Source organism: Xyrauchen texanus, chromosome 44, assembly GCF_025860055.1.
Source record: "Xyrauchen texanus isolate HMW12.3.18 chromosome 44, RBS_HiC_50CHRs, whole genome shotgun sequence".
NCBI lineage: Eukaryota > Metazoa > Chordata > Actinopteri > Cypriniformes > Catostomidae > Xyrauchen > Xyrauchen texanus.
This window is the reverse complement of record NC_068319.1, coordinates 7,739,830-7,763,012: the sequence shown is the minus strand read 5'-3', so window position 1 is coordinate 7,763,012 and position 23,183 is coordinate 7,739,830. Positions and strand designations below refer to the sequence as shown.

Below are 23,183 nucleotides of genomic sequence, written 5' to 3'. Positions count from 1 at the left end.
TATCTCCAAACGACTACATGACGCACGATTGGTTTTGATTGGTTGGTTTTGCGGAGGGTGAATCATGGCGGAATGCAAGAATGGCAGCGCTGCAAAAAGACTCAAAACACACGAGCCCGATGATACTGAACAAAAACACACCGACAATGAGCGGCACAGCGACAGCGATGAGATCTCATCCGATAGTCCGGTGTCGGGCTTCGAAATCACCCGCATTTTGCGCGAGTCTGCGCGGGAAAAAAATATCTTTGTTCATGGAAAGGTTCGTTTGCATTAGAGAGATCATGCATTATAATACATCTTTTTAGGTTTGGGGTTATTTCTCATATCTTAGAATACAGATTGGGCACTTAGTATTTTATTAAGAATGAGTGTTTGGAAGAGATCGATAAACTACAATACTTAGCCTTGGCACTTCTTTCTTAGTGTACATAATGGGGATCTTCTCACATGTGCTCTTTTTTTTTTTTAGGTGAAGGACCAGGATGCTGTTGTGATCCTGGAGAAAAGCCCTATTAGTCAGGACACACTGCCTGAGTTGCTAAAGAGCAGTACATTGAAGTTGGAGATGAGGAATGATGTGTACAGCACATATAAGCTACAGGCACCAGCTCACCTGAATGGTAGGATCATTACTGACCCCATTTCACCAGCCTCTGTCTCTTCTGTTTATAGGAAAGTTCACCCAAAAATGAAAATTCTCTCATTAACTCATGCCATCCCCGATGTGTTTGACTTTCTTCTGCTGAACACAAACAAAGATTTTAAGAAATTCTCAGCTCTGTAAGTCCATATAATGCAAGTGAATGGTGACCAAAACTTTGAAGATCCAAAAAGCACATAAAGACAGCATAAAATTAATCAATATAAGTCCAATAAGACTTTTAACTATTATTATTATTTTTAGGGGCCAAGCACCGAAATGGAACTTCGTGTGCTTTATCAGCACTGATCTGAGAGCACATGCAGAGTTTCACGACAGCGCCTCTTATGAATCAAAGGATGTGAAAAAGGGATGCCGTATGAACCGGATGTCCTAAAATCATGGGGTTGGTGTCTGTGGATTCTGTGAGGATGAGAATTTCAACGATACCAATTTCCCCATATCAGCTATATTGTCTCTCCGCCATAATGCATTTTATAATAAAGTGATATATCTTTTAAATACGTTATTGGATTTGAAATAAAATAGGTATGCATCATCAACATCATGTCCTGATGATACTTAAGCAATTTCGAGACAGTGCTACCTATAGTTCAAAAGATAACCCACATTTGTTTGCTGACTCTAACCTCAGGAAGTCTCTTTGCTTCTCAGTGGGCATGTCAACTTTCTCGAATTCTCGAACTGTTCTGTGCATTCCGGGGCCGAAAACCTATTTCCGTACCGGCCCCAAAATCTTGCTGGTCTATACGCAGGAACTGATTACATCAGGGAATGGAGGGCGCTATAATGTTTCGTCACCATGTGAAGTTTTCCCAAACAGCAACAGTAGCCACTGTCTGCAGGAAGGAGTACTTCTTCACTCTTATTACAACAATAAAAACCACATAAAATTATCAGACATCAAAAGCGTTTAGGGAACACAACGAAACGAGTGCTCTACTTGCGATATGGTTTGTACAAAGATCTGAGATAAACTAGAGAGATTGCAAAGGAACAAAATACTCTACAATAATTCAGTCGGACAATTGACCAAATCATAAACAAATTGAAAAGGTAATTAAGGTAGTACAGGGACCATAAGAAGGACATAAGCAAAAGCGACAGTGGATAGAGCAACAATGTTTTGGATTCAGACAATGACCAGCCTGCTAACTAACTGGGGCATTGAATTCAGACAGTAACGCTCGTGATAAACAGTGAATCGCCAGTGTCTTCTGCAGCTGATCTCATAAGTGATGTTCGCCAACTTTTTTAGCTTTTCTTACACTGTTGTATCTTATTTTGTGCATTGTTTGTACTGTAAGGGGATTTTTGTGTAAGGGGATTTTTGACCAGCTACTCCCTAAGTTTGGAAGATCGTGGCTATCTGTTAAGTAAAATAGGGGGATTCTCTATCAATAATATTATATGCTATGGCAAAAATCAAAATGCCACCATCAGCTACATCAATGTTAATGATTCCACTGTAACAGTTTGCAGAACTTGGCAAGTTAAGCCATAGTTTATACAATATAATTTTAGCATGCTAACTTTTGGGTTTTCTGTCTTAGAAGGTTATTTGATCACAATGCTATCCATAGGGCAGCATTAGCTTAACATGCTAATCAGTTAGCATGCTTGCCAATGCTTCTGTAAGGCTATTTGATCACAATACTATCTGTAGACAACATTAGCTTAGCATGCTAATCAGTTAGGATTTTAACCAGCACATTTGTTTGGCTATTTGATCACAATGTTATCCATAGGCAACATTAGCTTAGCATTCTAGCTTACTAATCAGTTAGTATTTTCCATGTCAGCCATGTAGTCCCTACACTTTGTTTCTTAATTAATGGTTGATGGCTGTTCCACAATCAAATTCTGAGTTTAATCTCCATTTAAAAGTTACATTTATACAAAGTCGATCATATTGGCCATTGTGCTTGGCTGTAAAAACAAAAAAGCATGGTGAGATGCACCTGTTGGTGTTACTTTGGCCTGCGTATCATGCATATTCAATGTGTTCTTTGGGTTGTGCTTTTTGACCCGCAATGGCTGTGCAGCTATATTTACCATTGCATTTATTTGTGATGTTTGCTCTTTGTATTTCACACTGTCTTTTCTTTTTAATTACACTATGAAATAAACTATAATATGTGGCTGTTTTCCATTAGGGATGGACTTCATGTAAACTGTATATATATTCAACAGAAATCAAGACAACAGTGGTGTGCCCTGCAACAGAGAAGCATATTAAGAAATATTTGCGTCAGGAGATTTTTCTGGTCGAAGAATCGGGGGAGGATTATCGTCAACTCACACTGCCGTACATCAGCGGCCAGAGCTTCAGTGTGCAGGTGAGAGTCCACTGACTAGTGAACTTGAATTTAAGTAGCCTAATACTTCAGTCCTAACTTGTATAGAAATGAGAGGTATTGCACTGTACATTTTGTGCTGTATTATCAAAGCCGTTCTACATTTTAATTTCGCAGTGGGTGCACAATATCTTGGACAAGAAAGCTGAAGCAGACCGGATTATTTTCGAAGATCCAGACCCCAATACTGGTTTTGTCTTGTTACCAGATTTCAAGTGGGATCAAAAGCAGGTTAAAAAAAATTGAGGATCACTGTTACTGTTATATTTGATGGGGAATAAAAAGGCAAGTCAAAAATATTGAACATTTCCTCTCCTGTCTAGCCAGAAGACTTATACTTGATTGCGATTGTCCACCGGAGGGACATTAAAAGTTTGAGAGATCTTACATCAGAGCACCTGTCGTTACTGAAAAACATCCGCAGCAAAGGAGAGGTGAGCTGTTCTGAGTTACAGATTATTTTTCAAGATGCATCTATAAAATAAATTTGTTCAGAATGTAAAAGGAAGTTTTAGTATTCACATTGCAATTACTCTGTCGTCCAGCAGATGTCACTGTTGATCTGACTATTTTGATAGAAAGGGCTCGTTTATTTCTCCTTGTCCACTGTTTACCATACTTTTTTGAAAAGCTTTTGTGCAAAAATAAATTACTCCAGTCTGAGCCGTGGTACAGCAGTTAGTGCTTTTGACATGTTGTGGTGCTCATTCAGGATGTGCAGGTTCAATTCTGGCCATCAAAAGCCCTAAAAATACAACAATAAATATTCAATGCTAGGAGAAATGACAACATGATGTCGTCTGTATCCACAGTACACCATTAAGAAGCAATATGGCATCCCTCCCAGCAAACTGCGCATATATCTGCACTATCAGCCGTCGTACTATCATCTCCATGTTCATTTCACCTCACTGGACTACGAGGCTCCTGGCTGCGGGGTGGAAAGAGCCCACCTGCTTTCAGACGTCATTCAAAACTTACAGGCAGATTCCAGATACTATCATAACCGCAGCCTGACTTTCCCTCTGCGAGCTGATGAAGGTTTGCTCATCAGATTCAAAGAGGCTGGAAAGCTCTAGAAACCAGTGACCTCTGAGGGCCTGACTTGTTTTTGAATTTTATGTGGTAAAATTGTTTTTACTCGTTTTGAAAATGCCACTGCTAGCCGCTTTAAACAAGAAAAACCTAATAACATCACCTGCTCCGTGAAATAAGATTTTTTTGATGTCTTTAACCTTTTATTTTTTATTCAAAGAAATGTGTACAGTGTACTGTTTATTTTTCTTGAAATTTTGAAATCATCTTTTGGAACCAATCCTAATGGAATCAAGTAAGAGTCATGAACAATTTCTAACAGGAGTGCTGTTGGATATTGTGTAAAGTTTATCAGAATGTGTGTTGTATTAGAATACAGAACAGCTAAACTCCTGAAAGATTAAAGCTTTTTTAAGATTGCCTACAAAGGTATTTTATCCTGTTGCGATTGCAAACCTCATAATCCTATTGGAGCAATGTGTTAATAAATATCTAGTTGTTTTGTTCTATTTGTTGTTTTAGGTAACCGTAATCAAATGAGAAAATCCCCATTAAAAGACTTTGAAATTATACCTGATTCAAGTTTATGATTAGGGTTGTTTTTAAAGGTACATTTGATGTCAAATAAAATTATTGTATTATATGGTAATTTGCATTTTATTTTAATATATTGCTTTTTTTAAACCGCAGAGTTGTGATGACTCTCAGTTTCGTGCTGCAGTTGATCATTTGGACAGATCTTAAATTCATAGCCCAAAATTCATAACTTAATTTTTTGTTGGAATGTGCACCTGCCAGTGATTGAAATTCATTTTAAAGCACAACTGGTTCCAGTGGGGCCTCAAGGTTTCATTCTTTGAGCTTTATGGTTTCTTTGAAGAGATTTGGCTGTGACTGACAGAACAGCAGGCCTGAGTGAAATTACACCCTAACTGCTTTTTGTTATCTTCAACGAAACCATGGAAACCAACTGATTTTATATTATTAACTAAGACAGCCAGAAACATTAACACTAAAAGATTCGAAACATAACAGTATTGCCATTCATTTATAAAAAGTCTGCTATTGCATTCGGGCATTTTTGTAAGGAACAAAGTTCTTTGTCTCAGTGCAAATCCAAGGCTAGGGAGGTAAAAAAAAAAAAAAGGTCCAAAACTTCTCGGCAGGAAATAAATGCTCAAAGATTGACTGTTCAAAGTCTGGTTATGTGGTTTAACATTAGCTTTAAAAGAAGATTTCACTGCTACATGTTGTATAATGGAAGTGAATCCCAAAACACAAGATATTTGTTTCTATTGAATGATTTCTCTTGGTTATCATCTCGGGTAATTCATAATCCACTTTGGTCCCACTTTATATTAGGTGTCTTTAATTACTATGTACTAATATTAAAATACAAGCAATACAAAGGACTTATTGTGTAACTCTGTTTGTGAACCACTTTAATTTCTTCTGTTTTGTGCTTTTTGAAGCTTGACAGCCATTGGACACCATTTTATTTCAATGGAAAATTATTTTTCACTTTCAGTTTTTTCACTACCTCAATGTTTTATGTTGCTGTTTCAGTCTGTCTCTTGTAGTTTCTTGTTCCTTTTCATCTTATATGTCCATTCATTATAACTAATTAACGGATCTTATTACTTAATTTCTGTGATTCTGTCCAGCATCATTCAATATTTAGACAGAACGTTCCTGAGAACAATGTTAAACCGCTTAAGAGCTTTTAAATTACCTTACTGGGGTTTTCAGAACAATTACATCATAGCACTTAATAAGTGTTCCTTTCAGACAAAACCTTTTCTCATCATATCCTGATATCACTCTGTTCTGATCTCAGAATTAAGAGCACACTGAATTTTCTAATCGGCCAATCTTGTGGCTTCAGTGTGATGTATAAAAGCATGCAGATATGGGTCAGGAGCTTCAGTTAATGTTCACATCAACCATCAGAATGGATAAAAATGTGATCTCTGTGATTTAGACCGTGGCATGATTGTTTGATGCCAGATGATTGGCATGATTGTTTGTGCCAGATGGGTTGGTTTGAGTTTTTTTGTAACTGCTGATCTCCTGGGATTTTCTTGCACAAGAGTCTTTAGAGTTGCATTTATTGATGTTCTCAACTCTCTTGGAGTCAGACAAAATGTGACAGGACCAACTCATCTCCATAATTACACGCTAGATTTCTTCTGTCATATGGAGTTGATGTTGATATAGAAATTCTTCCGCAGAGCGATGATATCTCAGATCATTACCTCATCTCTTGTATGCTGCGATCAGCTAAAATGACTCAATCTACAGTGCTATTGTTCAGGTAGAACTACTTTTTCAACCACTAAAGATAGCTTCACCGTTTACCAATCTGAGGTTTTTCTTACTGCATGTGTTACAGAGGAAGCTGATGTGGACACATGTTATGTGTGGTATTTGTGTAGAGCACTTTAGCAGCATTTCTTTTATTTTATGAGGAATATTTTACAATGCTTTTCACTTGAATTTCAAAGTTGTTAATCTTGCTTTTTAGTTTAGGATTAAATCACCTATCTGTTAGATTGGGATTAAGTCATGCTCCAGCCTGGATTAATTGAGACACAAAAAAAGGTTAAAGTTGTCATTTCAGAGGTGGAACTTTACTGTGTAAAGGTATTATCTGGACTTGAAACCTGCACCTTATTTGCCCCATCCTGATTTCTTCTGTTTTTGTGTACACGGGTCCCGTTACATCTGGCGTAACTCAAACACAGAATTCCACAAAACAATATCATACTTACAGTCAAGCATGGTGGTGGTAGTGTGATGGTGTGGGGATGCTTTGCTGCTTCAGGGCCAGGGCGACTTGCAATAATTTAGGGAAACATGAATTCTGCTCTCTACCAGAAAATCCTGAAGGAGAACATCCAGTCATCACCCTGTGAGCTGAAGCTCAAGCGCAACTGGATTATGCCGCAAGACAGTGATCCAAATCATAGGAGTAAGTCCACCTCTGAATGGCTCAAAAGAACTAAATTAAAGTTTTGGAGTGGCCTACTCAATGTCCTGACTTGAACCCAAATGAGATTCTTTGGCAGGACCTTAAATGGGTAGTTCATGCTCAAAAACCCTCCAATATGGCTGAACTAAAGCAGTTCTGCAAAGACGAGTGAGTGGGCCAAAATTCCACCACAGTGTTGTGAAAGACTGATCTCCAGTTATCAGAAGTGTTTGGTTAAAGTTGTTGCTGCTAAAGGTGGCACAACCAGCTATTAAGTTTAAGGGGGCAGTTCGTTTTTCACATGGGTGATCAAGGTGTTGGATTTTTTTCACTTGCTGAATGTAAAAGAATTTCAAAGTTGTTAATCTTGCTTTTTAGTTTAGGATTAAATCACCTATCTGTTAGATTGGTATTAAATCACGCTCTGTTTCAATAAAAAAATATATTTGAAAACTGTATTTTGTTACTCAGGTTGCTTTGTTTTATGTCATATCTTGTTTAAAGATCTAAAACAATTTAGCATGTAAAATACACAAAAATAGAGGAAATCTGGAAGGTGATAAATACTTTTTCACAGCACTGTAAATGCAAATCATAGATGTGGGGAGTTTGTGTGAGGAAAGGAGGGAGGGAGATCAGCACAACAAGGGAAGTGTGATTGAACTATTTCTTTGTGTTGTTCTTTGCAAAGCTTTTATGTTCCAGCGAGGTGCTCTACAGGTTTCCAGATGGGGTTCCCTTTCCCCAATTGCAGCTGAAGCTATTTGGAAGGTTAGAACCTTTTATTCCTGAATTTGCTGCTTGTTGTTAATGCAAACCAATCTAAAGCAATATGTTTAGGGGTCCGTAATTAGGTTTCTTGTGGTTTGCATTGGCTGTCTGACTGCACGTATCTGATGTGAGGTTAGTTTTGGAACTATTTTTTCTAAGCAGTCAGTTGCTTTCTCGAGCGTAAACTGTGGCATGTGCCTGGGATTAGGACATTTTATTGAGGATTTTGTCAACACCCTGCTGGTTGCCTGCTCGAAGGAGCCAACTTCGTGGCCTGAACATTAATCAACTCTGAAGTTTGCTGGACGTTTTCAGTTAGCAGGTATGGGAAGTAGACTTTTTTTTTCTTCGACATTTGTAGGTGTTACAGAAAGCAATGAGTTATTTATTTGTGTGGTTTGCTGTGTTTGAGGGGATTATGAGATGTAAATAAAATGTACAATAAAATTACATAAAATAAAATCATTCATTGCCACCGGGGGTTTGGATTTGTAAGCAGCATAATCATTTTAATGTGATCTTTTTTATTTATTAAATTTTTTCTACAGAATGATGATTATTTTAAAACTAATCCTTTAGTTTTGCAACTTGTAAGACAAAAAAAAAAAAAAAAACATTTGTCAAATATGTGATAATGAACCAAATTAAAGATACATTTTAAGTTATATTATAAATATATATTATTAGGGGGAGAGAAAATATTTTTAAATGGGTTTTTAGCCTTCAAAAAAATTATGCTATAAACTTGTATTATATATATATATATATAATTTTTATATTTTCAGTTTTTCATTAGTATTTATTTAGAACATTTTAAATATACTAAATAATAATGCAAATAATATTGAATTATAATATTGTAAATTAAGTTATGCAACTTGCAAGACATTAAGAAAGTGTAAAAACAATTTATGTCAATTATGTGATAATGAAAATTGTTATATTTATAATTTGTTTTATAAATTATTAGGGAGAGAGAAACATTTTTAAATGGGTTTTTGGAGTACAAAATTTGATAAAATGTTCTGTTTATATTTACTATATCCTATTTTATATTTAGTTTTTTATTTTCAGTAGTATTATATATTTGGCATATTTCATATACTGTATTAGCATATACTAAATAATAATGTTAATAATATTTAATTCATTTAATCATATTTTAACGTTTAAATAATAATTTGAAAAAAGTTATTGTGTCCTGTAACAGATTTGTAACCTATTTCTATTCTTTTCTGAAAGCTGAAAGATGTTCCAGTTCATTCGGAAAAAGATTCACAATCGACTTGTGGAGCGTAAAATTAGGGGAAGCCGTCTAGTTACCAAGGATGGGCACTGCAACATTAAATTTGGGACCAATAAATATCACAGCCATTTTGCTTTTATCATGGACTTCTGGACTACATTTGTTGAAATCCACTGGTGTTTTGTAATTGTCTTTTTTGTTGCTGCCTTCACCGGAAGCTGGTTCATTTTCGGATTACTCTGGTATTCACTTGCAAAAAGTAATGGAGACTTAGACAGACTCCAGAATACATCAGAGTCCCAACAGATGAAGTGTATAGAAAACATTAACAGTCTCACTACAGCCTTCTTGTACTCTTTAGAGACCCAAACAACTATTGGCTATGGCGGTCGGGCTCTAACAGGCCACTGCCCGGGCACGGTTGCCCTGCTGATCATCCAGTCCCTCATGGGAGCCATAATAAACTGCTTTATGTGTGGACTCATTCTGGCAAAAATCTCACTCCCAAAAAGGAGAGCAAAAACAGTCACCTTCAGCGAAACAGCAATCATCACTTTGTGGAAAGGAAATCTATGCCTTCAGATCCGAGTGGCCAATTTGCGAAAAACACTTCTAATTGGAAGCCAGATTTATGGAAAGCTCCTTCGCACTACCATCACTCCAGAGGGGCAGACAATCATCCTGGACCAGGTGAACATTGACTTTTTGATTGATGCCGGTAAGGACAACCTCTTCTTTGTTTGTCCAATTACGCTGTACCATGTAATCGACAAGTCCAGCCCTTTTTCAGAGATGGCCGCAGACACTCTTCAACAGCAGGACTTTGAGTTGGTTGTCTTTTTGGATGGTACGGCCGAATCCACCAGCTTGTCCTGCCAAGTCCGGACCTCCTTTCTTCCCCGGGAAATCCAGTGGGGTTACAACTTCCTGCCCGTCATATCTCGAACCAAGGGAGGAAAATACCGCATCGATCTGTCTAACTTCTCAAAAACGGAGCCAGTAGTCACGCCACACTGTGCGTACTGTTTCCAAAATGAACAGAACAAGGAACTCATTCTACACCGTCATGGACATGAAGGCATAGATAATCTGGGATTTGATGTTATAGATCTTCAAGATTCATTTGATATAAATGAGTAGGGTGACTGAGGGGCTGTTTAAACTTGAGACATTCTTGTGTTGCACTATTTTTAAATGTCTTCTTCAAACATGCTAGATGGAGCATTTCATTTTCTCAGTGTCTCTTGCCATGAGCGCCACATTTTTAAGATGCTGTGCCAAATTAAAAACAGCATTTAACATTATGTTCCATTTTGTTGTGCTACGCATAGTTTAAAAGAAAAATGCTAGAACCTACCCTGTGTGAACAGCCAATAAGGCATAAAATATTGCTGCTGTAGTAAAACATTCAAACGCACATAGGCAGCCTACACAATAAGCATCCTCCAATCTCGTGTCATTGTTCTTTGGAAGTTAGAAACCCCATTAGGAGAGAGAGGAAGAGAAGATCTCCATATAGATAGATGTTCTGTCCTCAAAGGGTCATTGGTTCTGTTATAAAACTTAGTGAGCTGCCAATGTAGGCTGTATTTTAAGGCATCATAGGCACTTCTGAGGTTCTACCTTCTTTTGGCCAGATTTAAAAGCAGCTTCCATGTACTGTATCTTTTGCAGAGAAGGCAATCCTATAATGCAATACGAGTGAGCTCAGGGAAAATTCATCCAAGATGGTGGACAATTCGAGACAAATTATGTGATTTTTAAACAACACATAATTCATTTAATACCACTCACCTACTATCGTAAAAAATAGTTAAATAAAATTAAAATGGACCATTTTACCTAATATTTGTGTGTGTATTCTATATTTTATACTTGTTTAAATATTGTGTTGTTAGCTTAGCAACATGCTAATGGTAAACTCTATGGAAATAATTTAAAATAATTATCTTGTGTGCTTTTCTTGAAGAGCACAATTTGTATGACATACAGCCTACGTAGAGTATTCAAAGGGGTCTCTTATGTGGTTCAATTTCAGCTAGGAGGCTGGCTGGGTCCAGGTATACTTCGTTTTTGTTCCATATTGGATCATGTCTAGGTGACCTCATTATCTTGAAAGTACAGTATTGTGACCACAAGCAAATACAAATGTGTTCAATAACCCTTTTATTACAATCAACGGCAGGCACATGTGCACAGACAAGGACTGTCCACGTGTCTAGAAAATCCGGGCCACGCAGACTGTGTTAATGACAACATTTTCATCACACCTACTGTGCCCAGAGTGATCAGTAACATGACAACTAAAGTGTACTTTGGCTTTTAGAAGGCAGATGCCTGTGTGGGCAGTAGTCAACAAGTCAGCTCACTAGGTTTAGAACAGACACATTGTCTGCTTTTCTACCAGTTTTCAGATCAGAAAAGCCTTACTTGCCTTTCTAAACAGCGCAGTGCTCACCTTAAGGTGAACAAACAACCCAGTTAAACAGAACTGTCTCAGACCTGAGAACTGACTATGATTGTGCTGCAAGACTGAACGGAAGAACAACCAGAGGCTACTGTTGTTTCCTGCACATTTGAGATATCTGGTATCAGAGGCTCAATATATTTACATTTGATGTAATCTGTGTTAAATTGTACTGTTTTCCATTCTGTTTCATAAAGATCTAACTCTTAACAGAATCATTGGAGAGCAATTTTCAAAAGCTCATTACAGTAAGTTCGTTCAGTGCTCTTTGATTGCATCCGTTGACAAGAGAAGCCTGCTGAGTGTTCACTGAAGGATTAAAGCGCAAGACAAATTATATTAGAATAAGGCATAACAGTAGCATGTGGAACCCAGTTTTTTCCAACATATGTTACTAAATTATTAATATGAGGATATTATTAATTTATTAATCCATTATAATAATATGGAACTAGAGAGTGAGAGACCTTAGATAATGTCACAAGCAGATTTATGCACTGTTTTTTTGCCTTCAAGAGTAGATAAAATATAGCAATGAATGTGATTTTCGCTAACTGAATTGTAAACATTTTACTGTGAAGAATAAAAGGACTGACCTATATAATGACTTATGTGCAGTTACTGTGGACTGAGCGGTTTGTTGTTCATTGGTAGTAGGTCATGACATTTTATAGAGGTAGCCAACACCGCACCAAACATAACCTGTTCATGGTTTTTAAGGATGAGGTCATGTCACCTGATTTAGCCTGCATCTACCAGGTGATAGATGATTTTACACCAAAATACCAGTTTAATTGGACATACAGCCTTTAACATGGACCAGAGTGGGTAGGGTTTTTTACCATCCATTTTAAAAGTTGAAAAGCCTACTTATTTTTCTATCCTTACTATATTGTAATGATAAGTTGCATTTTAGAGTGTCCATGTGGCATTGTTTTTTATCAGAATAAACCTGCGACCCAATTTTGGGTTGCAACCCACCAGTTGAGAACCAATTTAGAGCGGTAAAAGCCATCAGGCTGAATGGTTCTTGTTTTGGAAATTTGCTGATCTGGGGTGTTTGCTCAGTTACGTTTTCTGAAAACATACCTAATCCTAACCACAAAGGTTAAAACTGAACAGTTTGTAAAATTATTAAATATACCTCAATTTAAAAGTTCTATAGAATACAATCATTCCACAGTATCACTAGGTGGCGACTTTGAGGAGAAACATGATGAAAATTAAGAGAATAAACAATGCTAAGCTAAAAGGTTACCCGTTAGCATGTGAGCTAACTGGAGAAAACAGAACAGTGACATGTTTAATTTAACCATTTCTATCTCAGTTTAGTAATATGATATGTGTATAATGTGATGTATCTGGCGTTCTAAAGATCTGACTGATTTACAGATTAAAATTAATCTATTGAGGGTAGCATCTTGATAAGTACCTTTTTCAGAACACTACTTTAGTGTTTGATTAGTGCTTTAATTTAACCTTGAAGTTTTTTTTTTAAAGGTGAAGTGTGTTATTTTTGCAATGTTAAAGTATTTTATTCTACCACAGTTTAATATGCAGAGACAGCTATAAGCAAGCTATTCATAGATTGATTTCACTGAATTTTAAACACTGTGGCACTTAAAATGTGCTCTACTTTGTTTGAGCTTGACATGTCAACATTGACTCACCAATGGCGTAAGTTTCGGAAGAGAATAACTGTTTGTCTTACAATGGAAGACAGGATGAGTGTTTGGAAAACATGTCTGGAAACAATCATTATTTTTGCAATTCCGTTTAATGATGCTAGTGGTGCGAAATTACATGCTTCACCTTTAAACACAATCCAAATTTTATGCCTGATATAGTTTCACATTATCAATTTTTCTACTATATTTACTATAACTATATTTAACTATATTATAGTAGATATAATATATCTTCACTAAGCAGCTGAGCAACTGAATGGGGAAGCTAATAGACTGCTTTCTCCAGGTATTAGTTAATAGACCTTCTTGGGAAAAACTCAAATTTGAAAGAATAACATAAATTAAGCATATTTGCACAACTGAGTATGTTTCACATAGCATAAAGAGAAACTTTTACACTAGCACAATAACAATTAACAATCAAGCAGACACAATCAGTATTAGGACAGAAATCATCAGACACCCTCACACACTAAACCCTCTAGTGCCCCCTAATGGCCTGGAAATAAAGTTGTACATTTTCCTCACTTGTCAGGTTCATTTGATGCTGAATTCTCCTTCCTAGAGTTTCCCAGACTCCGAGAGTATCTATGTATATGGCTTCCTGTGGGCCATTTTAATTTGCCAATGTGTCACTAAAACTGTGACAGTGAACTACTTTTCAGCCACCAAAAGGCTCGCAGCATCATCAACACCTCTCTCCCAGTCCCTATATGACAGATTTTGGTAGAGACAAAGTCGTCCTCTGTTTTATCAAAGAGACGTTCCCTCTGAGATGTGCTGCAGAATGTGATAAAGCCCAGCCGCATGGTTTTTGCAAATTAACCAGCTCTGTGAGAGAATGTGCAAGACTCGGCTCAGGATAGGCATTTAATTTTCTCCTTCTTGACTGATAATTGGCCAGAAACTTTGATGTGCTCATTAGAGGACTTTGCTGTGGGATATTGTGAAGCCTTTCTGTGTAACTTGCCACGATCACTCTTGGATGAATCGCGACTTTGTACATTTAGACAATATTAAACACACTGTTTGACAGCTCTTGTTCTGATCAGTCTATGTATTTCATCCACAGCATTATGGGGACTTGAGCCCAAGAGCTAAACAAAATAATGGGATATTTTGTGGGTTCATAGATAAAAATCTGTGTAAATCTCACTTCTCCTCACCAAACACTGCTACTGGGGCCCAATAGACTAGTTATGCTTTTATTTACAATTTTTTTAAATAAAAAATATTTCCAATATGAATACTTACATAATTTATATTATGAACATAAAATTAGTTTAATTAAAAAATTGACATGATTTTCCAAATTTCTTAGAATTTGATGTGTCCGCTTTTTCTTTAATGACGACATGTAGTTGAGCTGCCATGGATTTTACAAGTTTGTTTATAACCCGAATATCAATTATCCCAGATTTGAGAAAGTTTCAAAGACCATTTGTGTGCTTCAATGGAATAATGGAAAACATTTCAATCAAAGATCAATGTCACAAATGTATAATATTTAACTAGTGACATAAAAATAAATGTCATAGCTTTATATAAAAGTTTTCAAAAATTATTTCATACATATATATTCGTACATCTATGTCTGTTTCTGGCGATAATATTCTCCCAAATATTATTTTTTTTTAAATGGAAAATAAAATTTCAGTCTTGAACTTAAAGGGTTAGTTCACCCAAAAATCACCCTCATGCCATATCAGAGGTGTGTGAATTTCTTTCTTCTGCTGAACACAAAGATTTTTAGAAGAATATTTCAGCTAGGATAGTGACCAGAATTCCAAAAGCTCCAAAAAGGAGTTAACGTTAGTATAAATGCAATCTATATGACAATCAATGTCTTCTGAAGCAATCAAATTGATTTTGGGTGAGAACAGGCCAAAATATAACTCCCTTTTCACTATAAAACATGACATCTGCAGTCTCCTTGGTGATTAGCGACAGCTAGCACTCTGCACATGCGTCAAGGGCTAGGAAGTGTAACTGAGCTTGACTGCAATGACAGTGAAAAAGGAGTAACATTTTGGTCTTTTCTCACCCAAAACAAACTGGATCGCTTCAGAAGACATTGAAAAAATTAACATTTGAAAAACAAGCAAGAAACACTTATTCATAATAAACAAGGATGCAAACATATTTTAAACAAATTTATATTGTGCAAACAAAGAATCAGCTGTGGCGAATAATAACACTCAAAATATGTTGGCAGAAGAATTTTGACAGAGCTAGAAAAAGGAGCAATTCTGCTTTTCAGTCTCTCTACACTTTAGGAATTTTAGGAAAATCTCCATCTTGTGTGCATCTTTCCTGAAGCAGTAGAGCACACTGTAGTCTCTTCTCACCGATTCAAGCATGTCAGTAGAAGCGAAGGGAACAGAGGAAGTTTCAGGGCTCTCCAACAGCAAACCGCCTTCAGCCAGTATCTGACAGAGAATGGGAGAGCGAGAGACTGAAAGATTACTGTCCGTGAGATAATAAAATAAAAGTATAAATCTAATTAAATGTGAACATTTTGAGGATTCAGAAAGAATGACTAGATTTTTTTATTTCATGAAGAATATTGCCTGTGCAAAACTTAATACCATATGACAGTGTGTTACGGGTAGTTTTCAATATTTTGCTATGTGGCTGCTAGGGCATTTTTAGGGTGTTTTGCGACTGTTATTACTGTTGGTCTCAAAAGGTAAAAAAAACGAACTCACCTGTCTAATAAGAACCAGTATTCCCTTCTCTAAGCTCATTAGTTTGGTTGACAGCCATTTGGTCTTGTTAAGTAGAGCACTTGGAGCACTGTCATAGCGTTCAAGAGACGCATGTAGATCTACCAGCGGATCAATCCAGAACTGGGCCAGAATCAAAACAGAATGGAGAAGCCATTTTTCCTGGAGGGGGGACAAAAAGCATTTTTAATATTGCAATGCTTTGTTGAGAACATACTTCAGTTAGCTGTACTTTGATTATGATGCATTGTAAACCCTAATACGTTTGCAGAATCAGAATTTTTTGAGGCAATCAGTTACACAATTTTTTTTATTTTGATAAATTCCCAAGTTTAAGTAATGTCGAGTTTACACTACTCGATTTTAGGCCCGATTTTCACTCGCCGACAGTTTTGTGTAGATCGCCGACAACAGCCCGAAATCATAGGCAACTTGGAGCTTGCTCCCGTGAGCTACGATCGCCATGATGCTACGACTTCAGTGACAAGACAGACAGTTGTGTAATATGAACGGTACCACAATACGACGTCTTTGAAAGTTGTGTAGTGTGTAGGAGGGGTTAACAGAACTTTCAGATTTTGATTTTGTACCTAACACATGCATGTTGTTAATTGCTCTTAACTTGCTCTTAAATATTGAGTAAGCTACCTCATACATTTTAATGGCACTTAACTTTAACTCTCTGGCTGAGACTTAAAATTACCATATAAGCTCAACTTAAATATTTTACGTAGATGGGACCTAAATAGCATTAGCTTGAGCTCGCTCAATTACAGTGAATGCTAGCACACCGAATGTTCACTATTTGGAACCACTATGCTTTGATTAGCATGGCAATTACTCAATGAGTAAAGCAACATTCTGAAGACAATGTTGAAGTTGACCTGTCCTCAACCTAAACTCAAACTCTACCAAGCCCCTCCCAACCCCCCCACCCCAGTACATTTAAAGAGACAAGTTCAATAAACTCAAAACAATAAAACAATTCAGGTTACTTAAAATGTGTCAGTTTTGTGAACACAGAAGGTAAATTATGTTCTAAATACTCATCAAGGTTAATTTATTTGAAATAATTTGTACGATTTCATTTTTGTCTTCTCAAAACAATGAATTATTTTAGGATGTTTACAGTGTACAGTAAGACAAAGGAGATGGTGTTAGTGTTACTCACAGAGATCTGCTGGATTTCACTTTTAGAAGTGGGAACCAGCACCATTCTGGATGCACATATTGGCCCTCCATTAACTTGCTGATTCACTAAGTCTGGAAAAAACATCTCTTCCTAAAACATTAAGGAAACACTCAGTAATGTCATTCTCAGATGGGGTTTCCCCCCCCATTTTTATCAAGACATTTTCGATATACTGTGGTATGTTTATTTGTTGTTAGTCACCAAAATGGCCACCAAACATTTTTGATAACACTTCAAACTTTTGGACCTAAAAGAGCCCTTTTCGGTACGTCACTCACAAACATAATCTTGGACTCATCTGAGATGCGGTACAGTAGCTCTGCATGTTGGAGAGCTCGGTCCAGAAGCTTTTCCACTGAGATGGTACAGGACGTTCCTCCAGAACTGTTGTCTGGGCAGGCCAGAGCAGATGCAATCATGGCCTGAAGTGAGCAGACACCCATACAAACCTGAAGAACTACAGAAATCAGAGATCAGTCATCAGATACATTCATTAATGTTCACATTACTATTCTTGGCTGAACGTTTATTATTAAAGCAACTTGCATATAGTGTATCATGATAGTCATTCCTTAGCAAGATTTATATGCTTTTAACAAGATGTAAATATCTGATTCTATATGAAATTTTGTTATTTTTGTGTTCAGGCAGATATGAAGATACTGTACCTTTAGTTTTCATGATTGTAGAACAAGAGAAAAGTCTTGTTTGGTTCTCTGGCTGTAGTTGTATCACAGTTACCCATATCTTATATACTGTATTCCACAGGCTTTATGAATTAATCAAACGAGCAAAGAACTTGAACGCAAGTGTCGATAAGTTGATATTTGGGGCCACATGTGTCCACTTTGATTTTATGCATGATCTTTGACTAAAAAAGAACAACGTCAGAGACAGAATTTAAGTGTTTGTTACAGTTCTCTGCTAATTGGGATTTTGAAGCGACATGTACAGCAGTGACTGCGGTGTTCTACTCCATCTAAAGCAGTTTTAAACAGGATTTTCGTATATTTATTATACATGTATATTTATGACCCCCTATTAACTTGAAAAAAAAAAGTGAAATTATTTAATGGAAAGGACCCCCATATATGATGATTCTCTTGCAAGGGTCCCCCTACCTAAAATATCAGGTTAGCTATTTTCACTTTGTGAAAATTAGTATGCATGATATTTTAAAGACTATTTAATGATAAAATAACTGACATTTGTCATCGTGCTGAAGCCAAAACAAATAATGAATGTCTTATATGGAAAATAATTACTTAAATTATACAGGTGAAACTCGAAAAATTAGAATATCGTGCAAAAGTTCATTAATTTCAGTAATTCAACTTAAAAGGTGAAACTAATATATTATATAGACTCATTAAAAGCAAAGTAAGATATTTCAAACCTTTATTTGATATAATTTTTATGATTATGGCTTACAGCTTATGAAAACCCCAAATTCAGAATCTCAGAAAATAACGCAGAAATACGTAATATGGAAGATATTTACTTTTTTCAAAGAGTAACTGAGGTGAGAGGCAAATATTATTAATGTTACTTAAAACCTTGGTGTAACTGGGTGTTTTGCATTACTTTTATGGTAATACAAACCCTTGATACAAAAAAGGGAGAAAATGTTGTGGGCTTCTTTCAAGACTCACAATTTCAGTTAAATATCCGGGACTGTGATACAGCTCAGGTCTCCTGTGAGTGGGTGAACGAAGTTTTTTTTATCAGATTTGATACTGTGCTTGCTTTGAAATTCCTTCATTTGCTGTCAAGGTGTCCTCAGAGAGAGAAAGGGTATGAAAGATTGTCCAGTACTGGAGTGTAAAATGATTCTCAAAAGAATATAATCTTATCCATATTTATGTATTTGCTGTTATCTCTGTTTGTGTGTGTGTGTGTGTCCATGGACTGAAATTCTCTCTTTTGCTCAAGCCAGTTTTTACCAACTCATATCTTATCTGAAGATCTGATTGCTCCGCTGAATAGCACAGTTGCTTTCTTCTAGCCTGTTAGTTCATCTCATGAGTTGAGTTCCTCAAATCACAGTCTTGTTCTATCACTGTCGTGCCCTTGAGGTTTTGACCTACCTCTGGCATTGCAATTAGTCTCCTGTAAGTTGATTTGTGTGAAATGCATTTGCTAAATAGTTCCTAATTAGCGATTAACACAACCCCCCTTGACACCACATTAAACCTCTGCCAAGCTGAAAGCTGCCAATGAAACCGTTTTGCGTTATATCAGGACTGTTACATGGTGTGACAGAGTTTGTGTCCAGAGATATAAACTAAATCAAAAGCAGTCCGTTTCATTTTTTATTTTGGACAAGCTGATAAAAATCATTTACAAATCTAATTTAAGATACATGTATCAAGTTCATACAAATGTAATGTGTGTCCATGTTGGTTTCATGAATTTTGTAAAAATATTTTCTATAATAAAATAAAGAAATATGAATAAAAAACGAAATAACATCATAAATGTCAAGTGGTGTCACCATTAAGTAACAAGTTTTAAAATACTTTCCTTGCTCCTTGAACCACAACTTAATTATGAATTAAATAATGTTTTCAAACATATCTTTCAAGGTAAAAAAAAAACAATTTCAGTATAGAATATTTAGCAGTTTTCTTTGGGTTACTCATTTAACATTAACAAAATGTGTTTTCTACATTTCCATTTCTACATTTCTGTTATTATAATTTTTTTTTACATTATTATTATTATTATTATTTTAAACACACATAGTCATGAGGGTCTAAATCAGTCCTCTCTGGCTTAGTTTGGAATTTCATACTACCCATACTACTCCTACTACTTCTGGCATATATGTCTATGGCAGAAATCATAAGAGTAGTATGATAGTATGCGATTTCCAAATCTACCTCTGTTTTAATGTTGTCTTGTCACATGACACTTGAATTTTGGTTACACCACCTGAATTTGATTTGGCAGACTAAAGAAAAAAAAAAAGAAAAAAAAAAAAATATATATATATATATATATATATATATATATATATATATATATATATATATATATATATATATTTTACTGTTTTTTAAGAAATGATAATATCAGAATCTCAGCCTTCAATAAGACTTTTGTTTTTTACTGACTTTTGTAATAATTCTTTGACATTTTTGACTTTAAGACCTTCACAACAATAATGATTTATGTGACTCAGAAGAACGAGTAGTCTCAGAAAGTGATTCGTTCGTTTTGTGTTTGCCGCGCATGACCATTGCGCAACCTCCGTTCATTTGTTATGTGAAAACCGCATAGGCGCTGTACAGGAAACGGAAATGATTAGTTGACCTTTCAACTCTTTTGGTCAGAGTCATTCGTTGTTTTGTCACGTGACAGCCGTATACGCCAAGCACACAGAAATTATTAGTTCACCTCCAGTGTCATCTGGTCTGAGTCATTCGTACTTTTGTCACGTGACAGCGTACACAAGCATTCTTCCACAGAGCGGTGAATACAAACAATAAAGATGGCGAAAGCATTGAGCAATTTTGTCTGAACGGACGATGAGGTTGCTAAACTCAAAATCTTGAGCAGCACAAACAGAGTCCTGTAGCCCGCCATTGTAGTTTTGAAGTACTCGCACGCATACCTATAGACTGAACACGTAATACCTGTTCGCATGCGCATAGGTTTCATAATTTCGTGTTTTCTCATAATTTGTCCTTGGCTGCATTATCATTTTTCCTTATTGGGACTATAATCAAAGTTTGCATAAGCAGATATGTTGTTGGGGATTTGGCTATTGAAATTTTTTATTTAATTCTGCTCAAATGAATGAAATGACTTGGAAAAAGATTTGTTCATTTTGCCAATAGCAAGTACCACTAAAACAAATAAGAAAATAATTTAAGAATATTTCACTAACTACTTCAATTGTAGAATTGTGTGTCATTCTTAACACAACCTGCAATACAGTTCAAACGAATTTGGACATTCCCTTTTAAGTAACTTAACACAACCGGCTATTCCAGTTAAAACAAATCTGATGCCGGGTGATGAGGCCTGTGTTCCAATTCATCCCAAAGGTGTTCAATTGGTACTCAGGTCTTGGCTTTGTGTAGCAATGTGAAGTTCTACTAGAAAGACTGGCAAAAATGTGAATAAAGTAAAAGAATATTTCCTTTGGTGCAAGCTTCATTCTGTGGGGCAGCACAGTGGGATTTTAGCTTGAACCATCAGATTCTGTCGTAAGATGATAAGGTAAGAGGAGAGGATTTGACTTCATGCCAGATCCTTACTCCGCTCTAACTGATTGCTCCCAAAGTGTAATAAATTAACATTGTTTGTTTACTTTAGACATTCGAAAATCAAGCTGGCATCTTTCCAACTGTCATGCCCATTTCTGACTCCCTAGGATGGTTATGTTTAGTGTAGATGTAGGTTTGACCTTTAGGAATAGGGAATAATGTCTCCCAACTATGGTTAGAGGTGGGTGTAGGGATGGGCTTTTAGGATATAAACCAATCAGATAGAGGGGAGTAAGAGTTCAGCACAACTGTAAGGCTACTTCTACCACATCAGACTTAAACTATTGTTCATGGACTGTTTTTTGAACAGGCGCATGGTCATTCTGGAATAGAAAAAGGCCCCCCTCTTGCAAGTTGAAAACATATAATTCTCTATAATGTCACGATATGGTGTAGCATTAAGATATGTTCTTACAAAAATCATTGGAATAGCTAAACTCCACTGTCCACATACTTTTGGCCATCTTAATTGTCTTCCACTAGGTGTCACTAAAAGTATGGGGTGCTTTGTCATCTATTCATCAGTTTCAACACTGAAATGCTCAGGCTCATTTGAGCAGAGGAGAGATGTCATGATAACAAAGACAGATTGTGAAATCATACACTCTATCAATCAGATGTGCAAAGACGGAAAACAAATCAAGTGAAGTTTAATGAAGAATGAAACGGAGGAAAATGAAAGTGCGAATGGAAATGTGTGATTACCTGTTGGACTGTCTTCTGCTCTTGCTCTCTTTTAATTGAGGGAAAGGAATGAGCTTTACAATTTCATTACTTTCAGAACATCTCACACACATGCACAAACACACACAGTGGATCTGTTTGCCATTGATGAGGGTTTATTTGCTTGCCAAATCAAATCAGACTCATTTGGGATTTGTGTCAGACCACGAATGCTCTAATTAAAAGCACAGTAAAGAGAAGAAAGATGTTTTGATTGGCTGTGGGCATCAGAGTAACATGGATGTGTTAGAGTATTTTTATATGGGCACAGGGTTTATATACATTAGGGCTTCAAAAAGCAGATGGGAGATTCTTCCTTGGTTTGATTTGTGTATCAGATGTTTTTGAACCATACATGCTTTTTCCCTCTCACAGGTTAATTTATCCACTGCTCTCTTTCAGCCCACATTCATGCAGTTTTCAAATAATGCCCAGGGGAATGGATCTACGAGACACATAATGACAGCAGATTGCATCTGAACTATTTGAGAGGATTATATGCCCTTCTTAATGGCGCATTTACTTGGAATCTCATCCAGTGGACGTGCAATCTTCTAAACAGGCCTGCAGAAAACTCGGCGAGCATGTCTCGAAATAATTGGTCATTTCAAAGAGTAATGCCCACACCCCCTGGGCTGGTTCTCTTTTACCGAGCTGGACTCTTTAATGAGGTGGATTTTATAGCTCTGCCATACTTATGAGCTATCTTCTTACCTTCTTCTGCAGTGCTGTCAGATAAAGGACTGGCTGGCAAACAGCTTGAAGCTGCGGCGCTGACATGATCTAGTGGTTTCAAATCACACTGTTAACATCCACAACACACTCTGAGATCAGTCGCTAAACTCTGGTAAGAGCATATGGGGCTGGATATTACATCTAGAAGTGTAATGCCATTGCCCTCTTATGCTTAAGTGGATTTTGAATACAACTTCCAATTAAATTGTTTGTGCTTTTGATATTTAAGTTGCATGATTATCCAACATAAGCTACTTTTCCACCATCGGGCCAAACTGTTCTGAGCACGGTAATGGTTCCAGTAGCATTTCCACTTGAGTATGTTTCAGTAGGG

The 23,183-nt window shown here is 36.5% G+C and overlaps 3 protein-coding genes across 3 annotated transcripts; 2 read left to right on the top strand and 1 right to left on the bottom strand.

Moving 5' to 3' along the window:
• Positions 1–57: 57 nt before the first annotated feature.
• Positions 58–4,669, top strand: dcps (decapping enzyme, scavenger). Its single transcript, XM_052117204.1, has 6 exons — positions 58–262; positions 473–623; positions 2,858–3,003; positions 3,139–3,252; positions 3,345–3,455; positions 3,834–4,669. Exons 1-6 carry the CDS (start codon positions 65–67, stop codon positions 4,098–4,100), a joined length of 987 nt encoding a protein of 328 aa, XP_051973164.1. The 5' UTR covers positions 58–64; the 3' UTR covers positions 4,101–4,669.
• A 3,052-nt stretch (positions 4,670–7,721) lies between these two features.
• On the top strand, positions 7,722–10,395 carry kcnj1b (potassium inwardly rectifying channel subfamily J member 1b). Its single transcript, XM_052117828.1, has 2 exons — positions 7,722–8,120; positions 9,041–10,395. The coding sequence occupies exon 2, from the start codon at positions 9,048–9,050 to the stop codon at positions 10,182–10,184; it is 1,137 nt and encodes a 378-aa protein (XP_051973788.1). The 5' UTR covers positions 7,722–8,120; positions 9,041–9,047; the 3' UTR covers positions 10,185–10,395.
• Positions 10,396–15,430: 5,035 nt separating this feature from the next.
• On the bottom strand, positions 15,431–22,894 carry smtlb (somatolactin beta). Its single transcript, XM_052116806.1, has 5 exons — positions 22,829–22,894; positions 17,396–17,581; positions 17,097–17,207; positions 15,908–16,087; positions 15,431–15,628 (listed from the first exon to the last, which is right to left on the bottom strand). The coding sequence occupies exons 1-5, from the start codon at positions 22,892–22,894 to the stop codon at positions 15,431–15,433; spliced, it is 741 nt and encodes a 246-aa protein (XP_051972766.1).
• Positions 22,895–23,183: the final 289 nt, after the last annotated feature.